General features: G+C 58.2%; 1 protein-coding gene across 3 annotated transcripts in view; it reads left to right on the top strand.

The window, feature by feature from the left end:
- The first annotated feature begins 385 nt into the window (after positions 1-385).
- SEZ6L (seizure related 6 homolog like) overlaps positions 386-20,491 on the top strand; it is a 47,814-nt gene continuing 27,708 nt past the window's right edge. The window contains exon 1 of one of the 3 annotated variants that reach the window (XR_012838134.1): positions 386-737. Coding sequence is in view for 2 of the 3 variants with exons in the window: in XM_075769609.1 (XP_075625724.1) it covers positions 671-737 (67 nt within the window). In the remaining variant the exon portion in view is untranslated. The remainder of the gene's footprint in view (positions 738-20,491) is intronic. The other 2 variants (XM_075769609.1, XM_075769608.1) reach the window with 2 other exon arrangements.

Raw genomic sequence — 20,491 nt, 5'->3', positions numbered from 1 at the left:
AGAGGGGCTTGGGGTGCTGAGGGGGTTGGGGATGCTGAGAGGGGCTTGGAGTGCTGTGAGGGCTTGGGGACGAGGGGCAGTGAGATGATACCAGGGACTGGGGGCAGGCTGGGCGGGGGCCTGCGGTGGGGAGCACTGCCCAGGCGGGGAGGCATCGGCGCTCCTGGAGCCGGGGGGAGCCAGGGCGAGCCGGGGGGGGCCGGAGGGAACGGAGGACCCTTGGGGAACCGTGGGGCCAGGGAGGCTGAGGGGAGTCGTAGGGGGCTGCGGGGGGCCGGGACAGCCCCGGGCCGGGGAAGAGCAGCGGGTCGGGGGGGCCGGGACGAGCCGGGGGGGCCGGGGGAGCCGCGGGCGGGGCCGGAGCGCACGGCGCTGCGCGGGGGCCGGGGCGGCCGCCGGCGCCCTCCCCCGCCGCTCGCTCCGCGCCGCTCCGCGCTGCTCCTCTCCTCTCCTCTCCGCACCGCACCGCACCGCTCCGCGCCCAGCCGCGCCGCTCCTCTGCTCTCCGCTCCTCTCCGCTCCTTTCCGCCCTCCGCCGCGCCCGCTCCCCCGCGCCGGCTCCGGCTCCGGCGGCAGCCCCAGCCCCCGCCCCCGGCCCGGCCCCGCTCGGCTCGGCTCGGCTCGGCTCGCAGCAGCGCGGAGGCTCCGCCGCGCCCGCCGCCGCCGCACCATGCCGGGGCCCCGCGGGCTCTGCCTGCTCGCCCTGCTGCTGGGCAGCCCCGCGGCCCCGCGCCCAGGTAAGCGGGGCGGAGCGGGGCGGGCCGGGGCTGCGGCGCGGAGCGGAGCGGGGCTCCCCGGGCACGGCCCGGGCGCCTCCCGGCTGGGGGGGGGGTGCAAGCGCTGCCGGGGTGGGGGCACCGGCCGGGGCCGGGAAGGGGGGGGGGAGATGCAGCCGTGACCGGGGAGGGGGGATTGGCACCGGGGAGGGGACAGCCGGCTCGGGAGGGGCTGCTGGAACCGGCCGTGTCACCCTCGACCGGGGACCCCCCGGTTCTGCTGCTCCCCGGGCCGGGCTGAAACTTCTGGCATTGCTGGGAGCGCGCGGCATCGGCACCGGCACCGGCACCGGCAGCAGCCGCGGCAGCGGGGCCCGGCGGGACAGCGGCGGCTCAGCACCGCGGGACGGACAGCTCCCGCCGCCGGGCCGGCTCCTGCCGGGGAGCCGCGTGCTAACGGGGGCCGCGTGCTAACGGGGGCCGCGTGCTAACGGGGGCCGTGCCGGACCCTCCGCCTCCCTCCCGCGGGGAGAGCAGCCCGGCGCCCCCAGCCCCCGGCGCCCCCAGCCCCCGGCGTCCCCAGGCCCCGGTGCCAGGTCCCCACCGGTGTTCCCGTCCCACCGCTTTGGGCACGCAGGGCATGGCCGTGGGGTGGCGAGTGTTTTCCCAGGGGCTGCATGTTCATTCCACGTGTTTCGCGTTTCCACACAAATCCGCTCCCTCTCCCTTTCCCACTGCCGTGATGACAGACCTAAGAATGGGTTTCGGGACCCGTTTGCGGGTGACTTGACAAAGTCATTCCCAAGTAGTGTGGTGCTTAAAGACCGCTAAACCGGTCCCTGCTCCCGGTCTCTTGTAACTGGAAGGCTGCGGGGACGAGGCAGCCGGGTTTGGCGTGCTGCTGGCTGTGGTTACCAACGCGGATTGGTCGGAGGGAGAACGGGAGAGGCCAGCGTCTGCCTGTGCTGCAGTGTTTGTGCAGGGCCGCGGAGGCTGACCTCCAGGGCCAATGGTGTGTTTTTAGCAAAGATTAACTGCTCCCGGTGTCAGGAGTGCTGTGCAATGCTGCCTGCTCAGCTTCGGGTTCTGTTCTCGTGTTCAGATTGCGTTAAAAGACTTTGACTTTTTGGTCTTAAACCCGGCTCTCCATACAGAGACTGTAGTACAGAATCTATCCTTTCTGGGTAACAAACCAGAAATGGACATGGATCACGGCATTGCCTCTCTCACCTCCGTGGGGTCGTGTTCTGTGTATGGACGTGTACGCACATGTGAAGGAATCAGGTCTGAAGTCTCTACCCACAATTGCTGGCATCCTGTTTCAGCGTCAGAACAAACATCAAGATGCGTTTCTCAAGCGTGTTACACAAACACTCTTGTCCGGGCTGTTGGTGAGCTGTCGCGGGAGATGTGTGCGTACGGCACCAGTCCCCGTGCTGCCGTAGGGGGGCTGGGGGGAGCTGGGCAAACAAACCGAGTGAGTGCAGGGCCCAGGACAGGGCTCACAGCTCTGCCACTGCCTCGCGCCCTGGAGGCAGCAGGGCTGTCCCCATCCCAAGCGCCCATTGGGAGCACCCGCAGCAGCCCAGCTCCTCGGGAGCAGGATTTGGCCCTGATGGCAAGCACGATCTGTCATAAATCTCAGGGTAGGAGAACGCAGCGTACTGAACTCCTCTTTTCTTGGCAGAGAGGAAGCTGATAAATAGTTGAACCTTTACAAGGTTTGGTGAATTATTGCTGTAAAATCCCAAACTTCTGCACACGCAGCCCTGGAGCTGGTGGCGACGTGGCAGCTCTCCCTCTGTTTGCAGGAGGTCACAGCCGGGGCCCAGATTAGCAAGCCCTGCTGTTCTCAAACTGCGAGGGGGAGCAGGATCAGCCCCTGCAGAGAGATGGTTTGTTGTGCTCCATCTGCCTGCTCTTTCAGTTCATTCTTTCAAGAAAGAACTGATTTCACATGACTTGCACCCATCAGTTGCTCGGCTGGTGGCTTTTTGGTGCTTTGCACTTGTGAAGCCATTTAGATCAACAGAGAGGCGGTGTGAAAGCCTCTCCTCTCAGCATCCACTTGCACCCACCCACCAGCACGGAGCACAGCAGCAGCACCGGCAGCAGAGGCACGTCCCTTCCAAGGACTTGTGCCAGGAGCCTCCGGGCAGCAGCGCGCAAGGAGCGCGGTTATCAGCGTCGATATTTATTTAGCACCGTGTGAATGCAGTGTGCAAACACGGGGCGTGCGGGCAGGCCACGTCCAGTCTGGCAGCTACGAGCAGAGGAGGGGGCGGCGCTGCCCGTGCTGCCTGTGCTGCCTGTGCTGCCAGGCAGGCTCGGGCTGGGACTGGTGCTGGGCACAACCCGGTGGCTGGGGTCGGCGGCGGGGGTGGCCGGGCCCCCCGGGAGATCCAGGGCTGACCAGATCCCGTTGGGATCCCGCGGCCGTGGCGATGCGGACCGGTGTCCGCTAGAGGTTGTGATGAGACCAGCAAATCCTTCCCGCGGCTGCCGTGAAATGCAACCCGGGGTGCTGAGCATCGGGCTCCTCCGGGGCCCCGGCATCGCCCTCCTTTCCTGCGAGGCCTTCGGGCACCTCCAGGCTAGCTGTCACAGCGGCGCAGCAAGCCACGGAGCTTCGCCTGGCTTCGTGGTGAGCGCAGCAGCGCGGGAGAACTTTTCCAGAAGATCAGGTGTGTCCAGCGGGAAGGAAAGCGGAGCGTGAACTCAGCGAGGGCCGCAACAAGTGAGCGGTGTGCTCCCGCTGCGATCGGCAGCACCCCGAGCGAGCGGTATCATCTCAAGCAAGGAGCTAATAGCACGCGGTCAGGCTGCCAGCGGGCTGTGCGGCCGGAGATAACGGGGAATGGAATCTGACCGGGAGGTATCAGAGGCCAGGATAAATGTCTCCTCTTCCTCCTCTCCTCCTTAGCAGAAAGAATGGGGAAAGTCTGGATCGGTAGCAAATGAAATGAATATCTCCTAGTCCTCTACTTCTCCTGTATTTTTGCCATTATGGATGTAGAAAGTGCACGTTTTGTGGATGTTACGGTGTCACAAATATTTCCTTCTATGTGTTTTTAACTTCTCTTTCAGTGAGGAATTTGGTGCAAGTATTTGGGGCTGAAGAGGCAGACTGTAGACCAAGGAAGCTAAATGTACTCGCTTGGCACACGGGATGCCACACAGAGGTCTTACGGAAGCAAACCATGTAAAAGGGGACGTGCAGAACGTATCGCTGTATAATCCATCCCTTGTAGCTGATGTACAGAAATTAATGGACAGTAAGTGGCAGATGAGGTGTGGCAGGGCGTCACTGGGTGGGTGACGCGGGCGTCACAAATGGCTGGTGTGAGAATGGCACGTCCTGCCAGAGGGCAGGGTGTTCCTGCGGGTATTCAGGGTCAGAGCCCAGCGCTGTGGTGCTTCGTTATCCCATTTTGTGCAAACAGATTATTTTTTTTTTAGATGAAATGGGCTCTGTATGATTAAATAACACGCAGCTTTTGATCTAGACTACAAGCAGCCTCAGAAATCAGTGTATTTTACATCCTCTGTCATTGCAATGAGTACAGCCAGTTCCAGTGGGCTTTGGAAAAAAAAAAAAAGACTAACCTTCCGCGAGCAATCCAAAAGTTATTTACTTGATGTGATTTTATTTTTCAAATATTTGAAAGTGGTTACTGAACAGTAAAATACGCTCCAAGGAAATCCTGTTACAAAACACAGGCTATATTTTAATTAGCATAACGTGCAGTTACATGGCTGGAATTGGAGCCTGCCAATAAATGTATCTTTCGGGAGTTCAGACGGATGTCTATAGAAAATACAGCGTGAGCACCGGCTTTCCAATTTTCCAGTCCATCAGGATGGATTTACACTCTTGTCAGGGCTATGAAATTGCTGAATTCAATGCTGAGCTACCTCTGCGTCTTTAACCACTTGACTCGCCAGGCACTGGGTGCTCGGTAAGGCAGGAGTGCGTCCCCTCTTCGCTCCAGGGACCCAGCGGGTCTGGGGGGGTCGCCCACCCGCCAGGCAGGGTGGATTGCGGCACGTGGCCCCCTGCTCCCCTTCAGAGCTGCAGCAGAGAGAGCACCAGGAGGAACCACCCGGTATCAAACACGGCGCACGGGGCAAGCCCTGGGGCTGATGGCGATGCCCGGCCGTTCCTTCGTTAGCAGGGTGCCGTACGGGGCCAAAGGCGACGTTTCCAGCAGACCGTGCTCGGGAGCAGAAACCCCAGGGCGCAGTCGGTGCCAGCACCCACGGCGGTGGGGATGGGGACCTGCCACCCCTCCAGCCTTGGCCTGGGGGCAGCGGCGGGGAGAAGTGCGTGTCCGAGGGGGGTTTAGGTCTGCCAGGGGTGGCAGAGCAGGCAGGGCAATAAAGCAATAAAGCTCTTCAAAGTCCTTGTGTTGGCTGTGCTGGGCCAGGATCGACGTCCCTCGGGCAGGGTGCGGGCAGAGCCCAGCGAAGCTGCTTTTCCACTGCTGCTTTCAGGGAAGGTCACACAGCCAGAAGCAAATGCCATCCGACCGCTGCCAAAGAGGTGCAGAAGGGCAGGCAGCCCCCCTGCCCACCCCAGCGGCACCCGCCACGCAGGGGGCTCGTTGTTCCCTCTGCCGACTCGAAGGGGAGAAGTGGTTGGCAAAAGATGTGATTCTAAGAGAGCCAGAACGATCTTTAACATGTCCCGAGGTAAAAACACTGGCTCCTGCAGAGCTGGAGCGTTGTGATCCCAGCTGAAGCCTGGGATGTCCCCGGCCGGGCTGTGCAGACACTGGTCTGTGCTGCATGCTGCTGCCCTGCCGAAACGGAGAGCAAAGCACAGAGCGTCAGGAAGGCTCCAGGGAGGCTGCTGTGGAGCGAGGGAGGATTTGGCATCACTCTGACTCAGGTTCCTGCAGTTCAGCTGCTGCTCGTAACTGTCTTCCATGGCTTTCCAGAGCCCTTCCCAAAAGGACCCGCTTCCCAAGATCGTTTTTCATGCTGCTGTGCACGTCAGCGATGCCTAGATCGGGTGCACGGAGGAGACCCGTGTGATACAGGGGCCTCACCTGCTCTTGCGGCAGCCCCGAGTCCAACTCAGTGTCCGGGTAACTCAGCCTGCATGAGCCAGGATGAAGCGGAGGAGGAATGCTTTGCAGAAAGCAGCCCTTTTCCGCTGAGGTGCGAAGGGAAGGCGTCCTTCATTTCAGAGGACAGGCCACCAGATGCCTGTCTGTCTGTCTGGTTTCACAGCTTGTTAACAGACAACTCGTTAAGGATGTTCTTGCACAGCCCCGTGGGGCTGCTCGGCTCTATCTGCATCCTGCTCCGGTGAAGATCTGCCTGCTGCTGCCTTGCCCCGGCAGGACAGGAGACCCCAGGAGAGACAGACACTCGCTCTGGCAGATCCTGCACCCCAGCCCTGAGCCCATGCCTCTCAGCTGCTCTCCTGAAAAAAGCAGAGCTACTCGGGCAGGATGGGCTGCTCGTCCACTGCCATCCCCCGGAGGGATTGCTGCAGCAACCGCACCACTGGGAGGATGAGAAAGGGGAATAACTGAACTTCTGATATTGCAGCATCCCCTTGTACTCAGCTCTGTTATCTCTCAGGCTTCATCTGAAAGGATTTCAGAAATCAGAGGAGATCCGTGGAGCCGGGCAGCCGGAGGAGCCGACCAGAGCCTGGGGTGGAAGAGGCCAAGCCGGGAAACAGCTGGAGGAAGGCAGACTCATTTTCCGTAACGGAGAGTGAAGCGTTGTGGAGTTATAGCAGGGCCTGTGGCACAGGCTTGGGGAGCAAGTGCAAGCGTTGCTTATCTTCGACTTGAATCTATAGCCGTGGTCCCTACGGCCGGGGGGATGCTGGAGCAGTCACGGCCGGTGCCCGTGTCCTGACACAGCTCGGTGTGCCCGGCAGCCCTGGGGCCCCCAAAAAACGGGGATGCGGGTGATCGGCAAGGAAATGCCGGGAACTTTCAAAGTTGGGGGCCGCAGCTGGCACAGCCAGGGAGCGCTCCTCCTGCGCTTTCAGGAAGACGCTATTTCTGGCCCCACGTCTGTCTTAGATGACATGGCTGTGGAGTCACAAACCCTTCGAAGCGTGTTGCTGTGAGTTAGCGTCAGGCCGTTAAAGCTGCTGGAGTTGCGCTGATTCGTAAAAGAGGGATGCAGCCGAGTGGCCCGAGCCTTGTCTGCAGGCAGAGCCTGCGGGGAGCGAGCCGGGGAGCCTGAATTCAGCCCCGCACCCCCCTGCGCACGCAGCCGCCCCAGGCTGGCTAGGTGCAAGGGTGGAGAGGGGGTGGCAGCCCTGTGGCGTGGGGGACCCTCCGTTGCATTGCTCCATCCCCGCGCTGGCTGGGGGGCACACAGGGGTAACGCCATCCCCGTGCTGGGGCACCTCCCTTGTCTGGGGGGGACTGTGTTCCCCGAGTGCTGAGAAGCTGCTTTCCCCTCCGTTTCTTCTTTCGCTTGCTAACATTCACAGCTGTGGTACAGCTGAGGCTGAAGTGCTCACAGTGCGGGCAGAGAGCACAGCCCCGACTTAGCCATCTTCTTTTGTCTTTTTCCCTCCTTTTTCTTTCCCTGGGAAGAGGCCGGAAAAGCAGCTGATCACAAGGGACCCGCGCGCTGCCTGAACCTGGAGCTTCCCTGGTGCAAAGCAAGGAAGCTCTGCCCGGATTCCCCAGCTCTGCGTCGCGCAGGGACAAGCACAGATTCGCCCAAGCCTTTCTCCCTTTTCCCGACCCCAGGACCCTGACGCCTGCAGCAGAAGGTTTTCAACCCCTGGAGAGCCCAAGCGGCTCCCCCAAGGGCAGGGTGTCCCCTGCGTCCCTCAGGCAGGGGCAAGGGGTGCAGAAAGGGAAGGGGCATTAGCACCCCAGGACAGATGGCTGCAGCAGGAAGACACAAGGCAACTTTATGCAACTGAAAGCCAAGCTCCTGGCAGCAGCAGGGAGCGAACGTATGAGCAGCCTGGCCACTAAATCCAGCTCTGGAGGTGCGATTCCAAATGCAAAGCTTTAGTCTGGAAAGGAAATTTGGTGCCAAATGCAAAGGCATCCAAAAATTCAAGTGCGACAGAAGGAATATCTGTGGGACCGATCCCGGAGCAGCGTAATCTGCTTGGCAGAAAGGATTTTCACGTCTCTGTCCATCCCACTGTCTCGCGCACTTGTGCATTACGTGCCAAAGCAAGGACCCGCGGCACGAGGAGCCGTGCTCGGGAGAGGCGGCTCTGCGGGGGGACCCCAGAGAAGGGACAGTGAACGTGCTCCCCAGGGCTCCGCGGGAGTTCTGGTGGTGTGCTCCAGCCCAACAGCGAGGGAACTGCGGGGGGAACCTGCGCCTGCCATGGGGAGCTGGGGCAGAGGGGCAGGCAGAGGGGCGGGCAGAGGGGCAGGCAGAGGGGCAGGCAGAGGGGCAGTTCTGCTGCCGGTCCCCCCCCGCGTGGGGAAGGGACTCCCGCGAGGTCTTGCGGCAGTCGCTGGTGGGCTCGGTGCAGTTCTGTGAGCAATGCAATAAACCGATGAAGACATTAAGTTAGTCCGAGCATCCAGGCACTAATGAAACAGGAATAACACGGGGGGAGTGAGGGAATGTTCTGGAAACTGGTCAGTTCTGGTGATTTCAGAGCTAGTCAGAACAGCAGAAAGTATTTAAAATTCAAGAGAGAGTCTCCATCTGAGTTTTTAGAGTGGATTAATGGAGCATGCCTACATTTTGTGGATGAGATCCTTCATCTTGGGTAGATCGACGGCTAGGGGACAATACCAGAGGACATCACTTCTGGCATCCCCTCCGCCACCTTCCCGCAGCCCTTCCCCCAACAACGGGGCTGCAGGACGGCACGCAGGAACTGGGCTTGCATTTTCTGATGATGATTTAAATGCAATTTCAGTAAAAGAGTCAGGCTGTTCCTGACAGTCCTAAACTTCCATTTGCAAAGGTACCAAGTCCCTAAATTGAAGGACGACTCTCACATGAGCCCTAACGGCCTCCCAGTGCTCCCAGCACAGCAGCGAGGAGCTCTGCAAATGCAGCTTAGCAGATGTCCGCTTGGACACATCAGCCATCCTTCCCCCCATCGCACAGGACACAAACAAGGGAAAGATTTAAAATAAGAAAGGTAGATGGTGCTAACAACATCAAAACCGCGATCCAAGTGCTGCTTCGCAACGCTGCCCAAACCAGCCCCCCGCCTGTAGAGCCACCCCAAGACGTGGAAACCCACACACAGCCCCGTCAGACAACTTGGATCCCTTCACCCCTTATCATCCATCCAGATTATTCATGCAGTAGTTTTTAAATTGCTGTTGGACGCTATATTTACATAAATATGTGAGCCAATGAGGTCTGAAACCCCGGTGAGCTCTAAATGGCGTATTAGGTTTTGGAAAGAGGATTTTATCAATTTACTGAGAGTACAAATCAACAGAGCAGAATTTACAAACCCGTCAAAAAGCGAGGTGACAGTTTGGAATTAATCCTCTGCCCGAGGCACACGATGTACCTCCACAAACATCTCCCAGCATAAATATATTTGAGAAATAGCGAAGGAAAATGTAACTTCTAATGCCTTTGTATGCTGCCAGCGAAACGGCTGCAGCGTCATCGGGCAGATGAATGAAGCTAATGTCATTGGGAAGGTGCTGCCGCCTTCCGCTTTATTTTTATCCAAGACTCAATCCCCAGCCTGCACTGAAATATTTCAATTTGCCTTTGTGCCAGAATTTCCCCAAAAGAAAGTTTCCCCAATAATCTTTTTTCCTCATTCATTCTTAAAAAAAAAAAAAAAATAAATTTAGTTTCTCCTCACACACGCCCACTGCTCAGAGCAGCACCGGAGCCGGCACGTCGCAGGGGGCACGAGATGCCTGTCAGTGCCCCCGGGGTGGGACGGCGTTGGCCGATGGCCGCGGCTTCGGGACCGCAGCTGGCGCTGCCTGGGGCCGTTCCTGCACGGGTGGGCACAGGGCTTTCGAGGGCTCGGTAGGATGCTCCACGCTGCCTGCCTTGGTCCCAGACCAGCAGCAGCACAGCGCTCAGGAGAGCGGAGCTTTGGGGGGTTCGCTGGGCGATGGCGTACCTCGTCCAAGGAGAGAAACCAGCTTCTGGTCTCCCAACCCAGTGCAGCATCCTCAAGGCACAGAGATTCCTGCTTCTCCCAGGGGCTTTGAACCGCACCTCCCGCCAGGATCCGTGCAGGCCTGCGAGGAGCAGGACTCCTCTCCCTCCCGTAAGGGGTTCAGAGCCGACACGTAGATGAAATCTGTGAGGCAATGGCAATTAAAAGCAAACTTTTCAAGCTATCTAATCAAAAACTATAAAGGCTTCTTTTCAGCTTTTGTTTCCAGCACACAGAGGAGCCCATGCCTGCCAGCGGTGAAATGGCTGTCTTTATTGTGTAGATGACTGTGAAGGACACAGGCTGCGTTCCCGTTTAGGGATGCATTGAGGCTTTCTTGGAATTCATTAGGAAAGGTGGGGAGGGAAGGGTGCAGCAAAACAAGAGCCCTTGCAGCCGCAGCCTCTCGCTCTCCCGACAGCGACACAGGGGAGGATCAGCCTGCTCCCCCAGAAGCAAATCTTTTTGGCTTTTCCACTGCAAAACATCTTTTACAACATCGAAATTCAAAACAGTTTCCATTCCTGTAGTTGGGCTTTATCTAGAGTCTCTGCAGCGGAAGACAAGCCGCACCAGCGGTACCCCAGCAGCTTGCTTCCCAGCACCGCTGCAGCCCCAGCCAGAAGCCACCACGTCTCCTCGTGGCCTGCACGGCTCTGCCAGACCTCAGCACCCGCGTCTGTCTTCTACAGGCTTTTGCTGCTCTTGCACGGAGCAGAGTTCCGAGGCTCTGCGTGCCCGCTCGCCTGCACCGCGGGCAGAGCAAGGGCAGAGCCATTTCGGGGTGTTCGCGGCACAGCGAGGGGCTGGGGGTGCGGGGCACAGACGCGGCACTGCTGGCACCTTGTCTGCTCCGACAGCGGCATCGCTGCTGCTCCATCGCCCTCAGCAGCGGTGAGTGTCTGACTGGTTCCCCGGGAGCCAAGCTGTGGGGAACCAACAGCCCTGCTCGCTGGCAGCCCAGCAGACGTCCGGCCTTTCCTGCGGGCTCGAGCGTTACGCCTGGAGCTGGAAAAAATACGCCAGCCTCAGGAGCCTGCTGGACTGCCTGCTTGCAGCCCCGGCATTGCCGCGATGGCTACCCGTGCCGTGAGGAGCCAGCCCTTGCACGCCAGAGATAAGCCCAGCGCAGCAGAAAGTCGGGTGCGGCGATGAGAAGAGGGTGGTGCTGGGCTGCGGGCAGCTCCGCTCAGTCGGGTGCTGCCAGGGGAGCAGCTGCCAGCGAAACACGACGGGGAGACGCTCCGTGGTGCAAACCGCCCTGCTCTGCCGGCAGGATGCAACGCAGGGCGATTGCAACTCATTATCGTTCGTTGGTACATTGTCACCCAACCGCACAAATTGAATTGAGTCACGGCAAATAACATCTCCTCGAGTGACTCAGATTATCTGCGCTGGCTTCCCTGGGCAAGGGCTGTAGTTTTCCACGTTTCTGCTCCACAAGCATCAAACTGGCCTCACAAGCAAAGTCTTTCTTAAATTAGACAGCATCGCATCTTTGATCAAAACAAGAAGCCTGAACAAATAGCAAAGGCGACAGTCTGCCTAAAGTCAGCACTACGAGCCCAGAGTCAGAATCAACTCTGGAAAAAAAGGCATTCAGCTCTGAAAAATTCTTTCCTAAGACCCCCAGCACCCTTCTGGCTACAGGCCAGAGCATTCTCTGATGGAAAATACATGGTACAAGTTTATGTTGAACCTGCTGCTGCTCTTCCTGCTCCCATGAAATGGGCTGCGGTGTTTCTCACGAGCAAACAGCCCTAACCCTCTGCCTCCTGGCTCCAGCCGCTGCTCCACAAACACTGCCACGGGCTACGCTGCACCTCCCGAGCACCCACAGCGACAGATGCAGGATGTGACCATCTTTTCAGGGGGGAGCGATGCCCACAGGGCCAGGAGGGCGGCCCACATCCCTTTCAGCAGCAGCTGGTCCTTCCCTGAGTATCTAGCAGTGCGTGTCAAAAAGGCAATCCTTAAAAACAGATTTATTTCTCAGATGTGCCTATTTTAATCACACTACACTGCTATCAAAAGTACATTAAAAATTACGATTACCCTGTAGGAACATAAACAATAGCAACAGTAGAAAAAAAACTTATCCAAGCCGGACGACACACTGGTTTTTATAATTTGCTGATTCATTACCTGCTGGGAAGAACAGAGTCAGGTACTTTCTCACCACATTTCCCGATCAGCAGGGTGTGTCAAAAATAGTAATATCACCAGGAAACACACACAGGCACCAGTGATGCAACATGCGTGTTTTACAGGAGCATACGAGGAACATCTGACAAAGCCCCCTCTCTTTCTCTCCGCACACCGATTCAAATATCAAAGCTCTTCTGGAGAGGCTTGGAGTGCTGCTCCTCCCCGACCGGAGCGGCACGGTGGCCGCAGGGTCACACGCTGCCAAAGCCACTTCGATGGGAGCAGGAATGCTGCGAACTGGAGAGCTGTCCCCAGGCAGAGCCCGGTGCTCCCGCGGCACGGCTGGGTGCAGCCCCACACTGCCTGCACCCCACTTCCCAAGGCACCCACCCCGAGACAGGGCTCACAGCAGGATGAGCCTCAAGGGCCGCCATTTAAGGGCTTTCTCATTTAACTCGGTTCAGCTGCGGTTAATGAGCAGAACAGGCAATCAGCTACATATTTGTGTTTTCTGATGTTCCTGTTTAAGGAGTTCTTGGGGGTGAAGGAAGGAGATATTGCTAAATCTCTTCAAAGGGAGACGTGTTTCCATGCCCCTCTTCAGCATCCCTATGTTGCGGCAGAGGGGCAGTGGAGTCCCGGGGGGCACAGCATGCTTCACCTGCGGCGGGGAGGGAGTCGGCCGGAGCCTCTGCCTGGGCGCAGGGAAAGTGAGGTGTCCCCTCGCAGGGCAGGGTGCTCTGATGGGGGTGGCACAGGCGGGCAGTGGGGAGTTACTCCCAGCGAGCTTCTGCTGCGAGGCACGACGGGAGAGGCAGGGACGCTTGCTGCTTGCCACGGTCCAGCTGGAGGAACAAGTCCTCTTTGCATATTAACGATGCACTTTCAGCCTTCTGCTTCTGCATTTTGGGGGAATACGGGGGTTTTCTGGGCGCTGGCAGTGCCCCAGCAGCAGCACTGGGAGCGGAGGACAGGGTGCCTTGCACCTCGTCCGGCTCGTTAGCTGGGCGCAGCGGCCGTGCCCACCATCGCCGCCTGAGCAGCCCTCGTGCGCTCTCAACAAAGAGCCTGTCATCTTTGTTCCCAATGTACTTGCACCCCCACAAAGACTATCATTATCCTTTCTGATATAATTAAGATCAATCAAATGGAATAATAGAGCAGAGGTCAAGGAAGGCTGTTACTTCCTTGGGGAACAAGGGGCTGCTTTTGTCAGAAATACCAGGGAGCCAGCTTAATTGTTCTACGTTTCAGAAATTACAAATGTGCCTTATAATTGCATGTCCTCCGCGCCGGAGGGAGGAGGGACCCCGAGCGAGGCTTTGTCTCGGAGCAGGCGCGCTGCCTGGCCCCGCAGAGCGCTCTCGCCCCGCAGGCACTGCACCCCCACCCTGGGGGCTGCTGCCGTGGAGCAGCGCAGCTAAATTACCTTTTTCATGCCACCGATACCGGGCCGGTAGGAAACTCTGCCCCGTGCCTGCCCAGCCGCTGTGGGCTGGGTGCACGTGGATGCGGAGGGATGCGGAGGCGGCTGGAGCCGGGCAGGGGACCAGGCAGGGCTGGGGGCTGCGCCGGGACCGAGGGTGCCGCTGCTACTTGCCATGCAGGAGGACCGTGCTTCTCTCCTGACATTCTGATGGCTAATGAAAATATATTTGCTATCTGTATTAATTAAAATAAAGTGCAGCGGCTCATCATTAGGCTCTGTGGGAGAAACCATACATAGGTTATCATCATCCAGCACGACATAGTGCAGAAATGGAATTAGTTCTGCCAGGCCATCTTTAAAACACAAATCACTGATGACTGATACAGCTGACAATTAATTATATAAAAACCAGTGTCACTGGAAACAAAAGGAGGACAGAGAGAAGCAGTAGCAGCAGCCTGGCTGCCCTGCAATGATGGACCCGGGGTGGGCTGGACACCCGTCCCAGGGTCCGGGGCAGGGGAGGTGGCAAAGCCTGTGCCAGCCTCGAGCTGCTGCTCTGCCCCCAGCAGAATGACTCTGGTTTTATATGGAAATTTTTTTAAAAAAATTAAAATATTGAATTTTATATTTCTTCATCCAAATCTTGTCTAAAACCAGGCTCATTTCTGGAAATTAAACCAATGCACCGGTGCATCCCGCGGCACGGCGAGGCTGGATGTGCGGTGACGTGCTGGGCGCCTGTACGGAGCTGAGCAGCGGGCTGTGCCGGCTGACACGAGGGAACTGCTGTGCTGCCAAACCCGAATTTGTTTTGACATAATGAGGATCCGGCAGCTGAAGTGCAGTTTATTACTTTCTTTAGAGGGAAAATACTAAGTAATGGAGGAGGTGACTGACAAACCGCATCACATCTGCCTGGCGGTGTTCCGAGCTGTTAAACGGCGTTTGGGAGCAGAGTGTGCCCGGTCCCTCGGCCACGTGCGGTTTGGAGCCGTGATCGCTCCACTTCACCGGGGTGTGCCGGGCCGGCAGCCGGCGCGGGAACGGGGAGCACCGGGCTTTGTCCTAGTTACTAACAGCCTCCGCGGCACAGGCCATCCCCGTAATCGATGGAGTCCGATAACTGTAATAACCACAAACATCAGTAACCCAACACTTTTCCTGCCTTCCTGATTGCTAGCAGCGGGACTGTTCGCAATCTGTCAGGAATCATTAGATGCCGGAGCCACATAATTTCAGAGGACTGCAACAGGGGTCTTTTCAAGGGCACTGTGCAGTAGCAGGCAGTAGCAGGCAGCAGGCGGGCAGGTTTCTGCACAGCCTCCGCGAGGGGAGAAAACGCAAACAAAAGCATTGCTTGGAAAAAAGTTTCTCCCCCTGGGGCAGCTCTTTCGGGGAGATGCAGACTGCAGCCGTCCGCGTTGGGGGACATGCTGACCCCGATGCCTGGCCTGACAAACCGACCGAGCAGGCAGAGCTGGAAGCCCACTTTGTCCCTGGGGAGGGAGAAACGGGCCGTGCACGGGGGCCAGGGGATGCAGGGGACGAAGGCACAGCCTGGGGTACAAGGGAACCCCAGCCTTGCCCCCCCTTCTCTCACCCAGCGCATCTCCAGCTCTGCCCACCTCTCCCCAGTGCACGGTGCGATCGCTGGGCGCTGCATCCCCGCGGTGGGAAAAGCCCAGTTCATCAGGTGGGGAGAGCAGGAAATGCCGTGTACCACTACGCCTGGCTTCTCCTGCACCGCCCTCATTGCTCTGAGGCACCTCTGCACCCCAGGAAGGTGGCCAGGACCTGGTGGGCTTCAAATCCCGTGCTGAGATGCCCAGGGCAGTTTTTGGGGTACACAGGTGCCGTCTGCATCCTCCCCTGCTGCTGCGGGGGGAAGCAGCGATCTGACCCCGAGGAGGCTGCCTGTATCTGTTCTTCTCTCAGGAGCTTGGACTAGGGCCACACTGTGATTCCTGTTACATCTTGTGAAAGAAATATAAAGTGTTGCCAAACAGATTTGGCAAAAGGCAGCTCAGCTCTCCCCCGTGCCTTGCGGTCGATGCAGAAGCTGCGTGTTAGCTCTGGCAGAAGCCGAATCCCCCAGCCCGAGGAGAGCAGGGCAGCGATGCTGCGGTGTGAGCGCAGGGCTGTTCTGGTCACCTGGATCTCTAATGTTACGTTGTCATCTCATATTTCCAATTCTGGAGTGGAAATTAAATCAAATCAAGCTGTGAACGCACTCTAGGCAGGTAGAACAACAGAAAAAGGTTTTGAGTAGTGAGATAGTCCATGGATGTGACTGCCTGGAAGTGAGAGCACGAATGATTTATAGCCAGGCAGGGAAATAGTCATCTATTATAATTAGACTAAACTTTGTCTCTCCAGATGTTTTACAGCTGTGTGTCTTGTAATTGTTTCCCAGCTGTCCCCAGAGGCAGGGAGTTTTAACTAAACCCAGTGGACGATGGATTGCGCGGTTCTGGTGTGCCCGGTGGGATGCAGGCTGTGCCCCCTGGTCTGGCACCTGTCTTGGCCAAGGTAGGGACAGCGGGGACATGAGCACGGTGCCCTGCCAGGTTGCAGCCCAGCAGCACGGGCGCTCAGCACCGAGGGACACCATTCCGAGCCCGCAGGGCTCCTGGAGAGCCCCTGGCTGGTGTGGCAAGGGCTGCTCCTGCTGCTTGGGGACGTCAGTGCAGCGGGGAGAGGAGCTCTCAGGGGCAAAGCCCTTCTGGCCATGGCATACCGACCTCCCCAGCCTGCCGGCACCCTGGGGGTCCCAGGATCACCACAGCACTGTGGTCGGGGCTGCAGGGGCAGCGGCTCCTGACTCCCTCCCTGCAAGCAACGTCCTGCCTACAGCAGAGCTCCTGAAAGCCGGGTTGCATCCCTGCCGGGGCGGCTCCTGCATCCCTGCCAGGGCGGCTCCTGCATCCCCTCCATCACCAAAGAGGCAGTGATGGGGCAGAGCAGCACAAGAGCCAGGACTCACCGGCGTGGTGTGGCAGGGGCAAAGCTGAGCGGAGCCCGGCCGGGGCAGGAGCTGGCAGGACCCCCCGTGGCACCGTGCGGGGCATGAGCAGCATTTCACAGGGCTGACCTGCTCCCAAAGAGTTAATCGCAGCACTCGCTTCCTAAGATCTGCTCTGCTGCCTCTTAACAGTGATGGGAGATTAATTATTTTAGTCTCAGATAGCTGACTAGAATGGGCTTTTTGTATCTAAATATACTCTCTCTTTAGGAACCCATTTAATTTTATACCCTGATATAGACGACTAGGCTGGATGATTGGTTGAGAAAGAAGGAGCTTCTCTTTCCCCAGTTCAATTTGTGTCCTGAAAAGCTGCCAAAATACTCAATTTCCTCTCCCAGGGCGGGCCCTGAGGAACAAGCATCCCGGCCGCGGAGCCCAGGAGAGCCACGGGATCGATTTGCCTTTGCTCCTTCACCCTCACGATGAGCCCCCTCCAGAGCAGGGACACCCGGGGCTCGCGGCAGCAGAGGATGGGGGGGACAGGTCTCTCCTCCCCCGGGGTGCCCATGTTTGCTGCTGGCTGGGGCCAGCCTAGGGGTGCCTCTGGCTGAGATTGGAGGTTTGGCACCAGGAATTTACCAGGAAGACTAGAAAACTCTATGGGAAACTTTCTGTTTGCACCTAGCGAGGCTCAGCTTTCAAAAAAATGAATTACGCCTTGAAACCACCCTGCTAATTCATTTCAGACAGGCCAATCTGCCCATAACAAGGCAGAGACCGTTTCTTTCTTACATTGGAAATTATAAAAAACTGCAGTGAACTCAAATTAACACCCGCATCAAAGTGTCGCTATCTCTAATGGCTTTGCTCCCCTGCTCCATGGTCCCCATCAGCTTGTCTATCTCTGCTGAAGTATCAGGATAATTAATCACACCCATCCGCTGGGGAGGCAGCGGCGGCGGCACAGAGCCGCGACAAGTCAGCACGCGACAGGTCGTATCGTTTCCACGCTGCAAATCTCTTGATTCCTCTGTAATTGGATGAGCCTTTTTAATTCCTCTTCCTCGTTAGCTGCTGCTGCTCCTCCCGCAGCCGAGTGGCGACCCAGCTCGTGGGTGCTCGCATCCCTTTGGGAAGGAGCTGGGCATTTCCCAGCCCGGGCTGGGGGCATCCCCCGGGGACAGGGGGCTCTGCCAGGGCTGCTGCCGGGGGGCGAGGGGTGCCAGGGCGCTGGTGCTCGGGGTACAGCGGGGCTGGGGCATCGTGGGGACACGGGGACCCACAGGCAGCGGCTCCCAGAGCGAGGGGGAGCGTGGGCAGGTGCCCCCGAAGCTGCAGGTGCCCACACCGAGCTGGTGTGGCGGAAACAAATGCCTGAGAGTCAAAGTCTCATTGATTCCAGCTCCGCGAAGCAGCACCGGGGAGGAAAATCCATTTTCCTCATAGCTTGGAGAAGTGTGTAATTTCCAGGCATCTGTCAGGCCGGTGTGGATCGTTAGAGCAGTTACGAGCTTCTCTGGAGCACAGGGGCGGGGGGGGAGGTTTGCAAGTTTAATTCCTGTCTTCCTGGCGGTGTCTTTGCTCCCGGGCGAAGCGAGTCAGGCACAGGCAGTACGGATTCGCCACTAAAGCGGGTTTGAAAAGAGCGTTTCATGGTCAGAGTATTACCCGAGTATTGGCCGGGTGGGCAGCGGGGAGGAGAGCCTGGTCCTTCCCGGCCACGGCTCCTGGGCTGAGCACCACTGCCAGCATCCTCGCCGGTAATGAGGGGTTTCCATGGCAACCTTATGTGAGCGTTGCTAGTGACACAGATGTAAATTTTAAAATGAAATATTCAGACCACAGTCCTATGAGCATAAATAAACCCCTGCACGTGGCCAATTTAACAGCATTTTAAAGCAGTTCAGAAACTCCCCAGGGCCAGAGGAGTCTCTGTGGCGTTAGGAAATTCATGAAACGGAAGGAAAAGCGCCCTGACCCCATCCCGCCCCAGGACCCCCAGCCCAGTCCCTGGCCTGAGCCCAGCGCGGCCCCGAGCTCTGGGGCAGAACCCAATCAGCAAGGAGAGGTGCTAATTACAACCCATGCTGCTGCAGCAGACGTGGCACCGGGGGCTGCGCGGGAGGGACGTCCAGACACCCGCAGGAACGGGACACAGATGGGTCCTGAGGTTCCTGACCTCTGCTGCAGCCTCCTCCCAAGCAAAGCCTGAGCATCTCTCTTCTTCTGAATTATCTGCCTGTTCACTGCTCTTTGGCACAGCTATGGTGAAGACACGCTGGCCGGCTCCATCCACCGCAGCCAGCTGCGGAGCCCCGCACACCCCGCTGCACCCCTGCACTTATTTCTAAGAGCTCCCCGCTTTGCAGAAGCGCTGGGAAGGGCTGCAGAGCATTCTTACTGCCCTCAGACATGCAACATCCACATCTTCCCAGGGAGCAGGACCCAGCACTGGAGTCTGGGGGCTCCCTGCACCCCCGGGCTGTCACCCCACGGAGCAGAAGGACCCAGGGATGGGCACCGTTCCTGCATCCCTTGTGCCACACTGGGCACCAAACCATAGGAGGATTATTTTCTATTTTCTCTGACTGCAACACGAATGGTTGGATGAAAGCCATCCATGAGCCTCCCCGCTTCTGCCTCGCCGGCTGCAGGTGGCACAAAATCGCCCTTATGCAGGAGAGCGGCTCAGAAACGCCCGATGCGATGGGCAGATCCTGCTCTGGCTGCGTTTATCTGTGCTTCCACGTGGATGACTCACCGATGATCAGATTGCTACTATTTTATTTGCTTATAGGTTGAACTGCCAGGGTGCTCTTGAGGAAAAAAACCTCTTTTTCCATTGGAAAAAACTTAATTTGCTGAAATTCTAACCACAGGAAGGAGCAGGTTTCAAATCTCCTGTTCGGAGACACGTGGCTATCTAGACTCTATCGGTCTGTTTTGACATTTTGAAAGTGAAAGACTGTTTTGATTCAGGTTTTTCTGCTCTTCAAGATTTAAGGCAAAAATCTTTTAAAATCTGAAACTAGACCAAAGCATTTCCAATCCGTCACACTGGAGTGTTTTGACGGACCCAACCTGCTGCCTTTTTTTTTTTTTTCTTAGATCCCTGGTTCGCACTCAAACTATCTTTTTTCTCCCTGGCGGTGAAATCCATATGGCATGTGCTGGAGACCAGCATGGGATGGAGGTCCCAGGAGAGCACGACGTGCGCGGGGCCCCCGCTGCCCCTTCCCACCACGCAGCCCTCCATCGACGCGGGGTTGTGTCAGAGACCGGCCTCGACACCCCCCTTTTATCCGAGATCTGGATCAGCCCTGTATGATCGTGCAGAAGGGAGTTTGGATTTAATTAGCACCTCTGCCGGGGCGTGCAGAGGGCCAGGCTGGAGGGCAGGAGGAGAACCGGGGCAGGAGCTCTGCACACTCACCAGCCTGGCAGCGTGGGCAGCAGTGCGGGCAGCACCGACTCTGCTGCCAGACTCGGTCCTGCACACCCCTGCCTCTGCCTGCAGGCAGGAATCAAGCTCTCCTGGCCAGACACAGCTGCCTACGGGCACTCACGGCAGGCACAGCACCCCGCGCAGGTGTTCCCATCGCCCCGTGCACGCGTGATCCCGTTTCTCCCATCGCAGGCCGACCCTCCTTCATCAACATGGCGGTAGTTGGTTATTCTGGGGGTTCAGCCTGCTCCTTCGACTGCTCGCGCACCGTCGCGGGCTTGAGATTACGTCTCTGCCTGCAGGCACCACAGGCTCCGGGGAGATAAAGGAAGACAGATTTGGCCTGACCGAAGCGGCTGCAGCATCCCGACAGTGGGGGCTGTCGGGCTCCATCCTTAACGGCGGGATCGGTGCAGCCGCCTGAGCGGCTTTGGCTGCAACGCAGGGAGCCCCGGCACAGCAGAGAGGCAAGTGCCAGCCGGGGCATCCCGGGGCTCAGCCAGCTCGGTGCTGAGGGAGGGCACGGCTCCGGGAAACCTGCCTGAGCTACCTGGCCTCAGCATTTCACTCACCCAAGTCCAGGAGCGGAGGGAGCCTCTGCTCCAAAGCACATCCTTCACGCTGCACGAGCGGTGCCAGCCAGCGCGCAGAGGCAGTTACGCTCATTACGGCTATTGAT

The sequence above is a fragment of the Balearica regulorum genome, chromosome 17 (genome assembly GCF_011004875.1).
Source record: "Balearica regulorum gibbericeps isolate bBalReg1 chromosome 17, bBalReg1.pri, whole genome shotgun sequence".
Lineage (NCBI taxonomy): Eukaryota > Metazoa > Chordata > Aves > Gruiformes > Gruidae > Balearica > Balearica regulorum.
The sequence above is the reverse complement of the archived record's forward strand: the minus strand, read 5'-3'. Positions and strand labels throughout refer to the sequence as shown.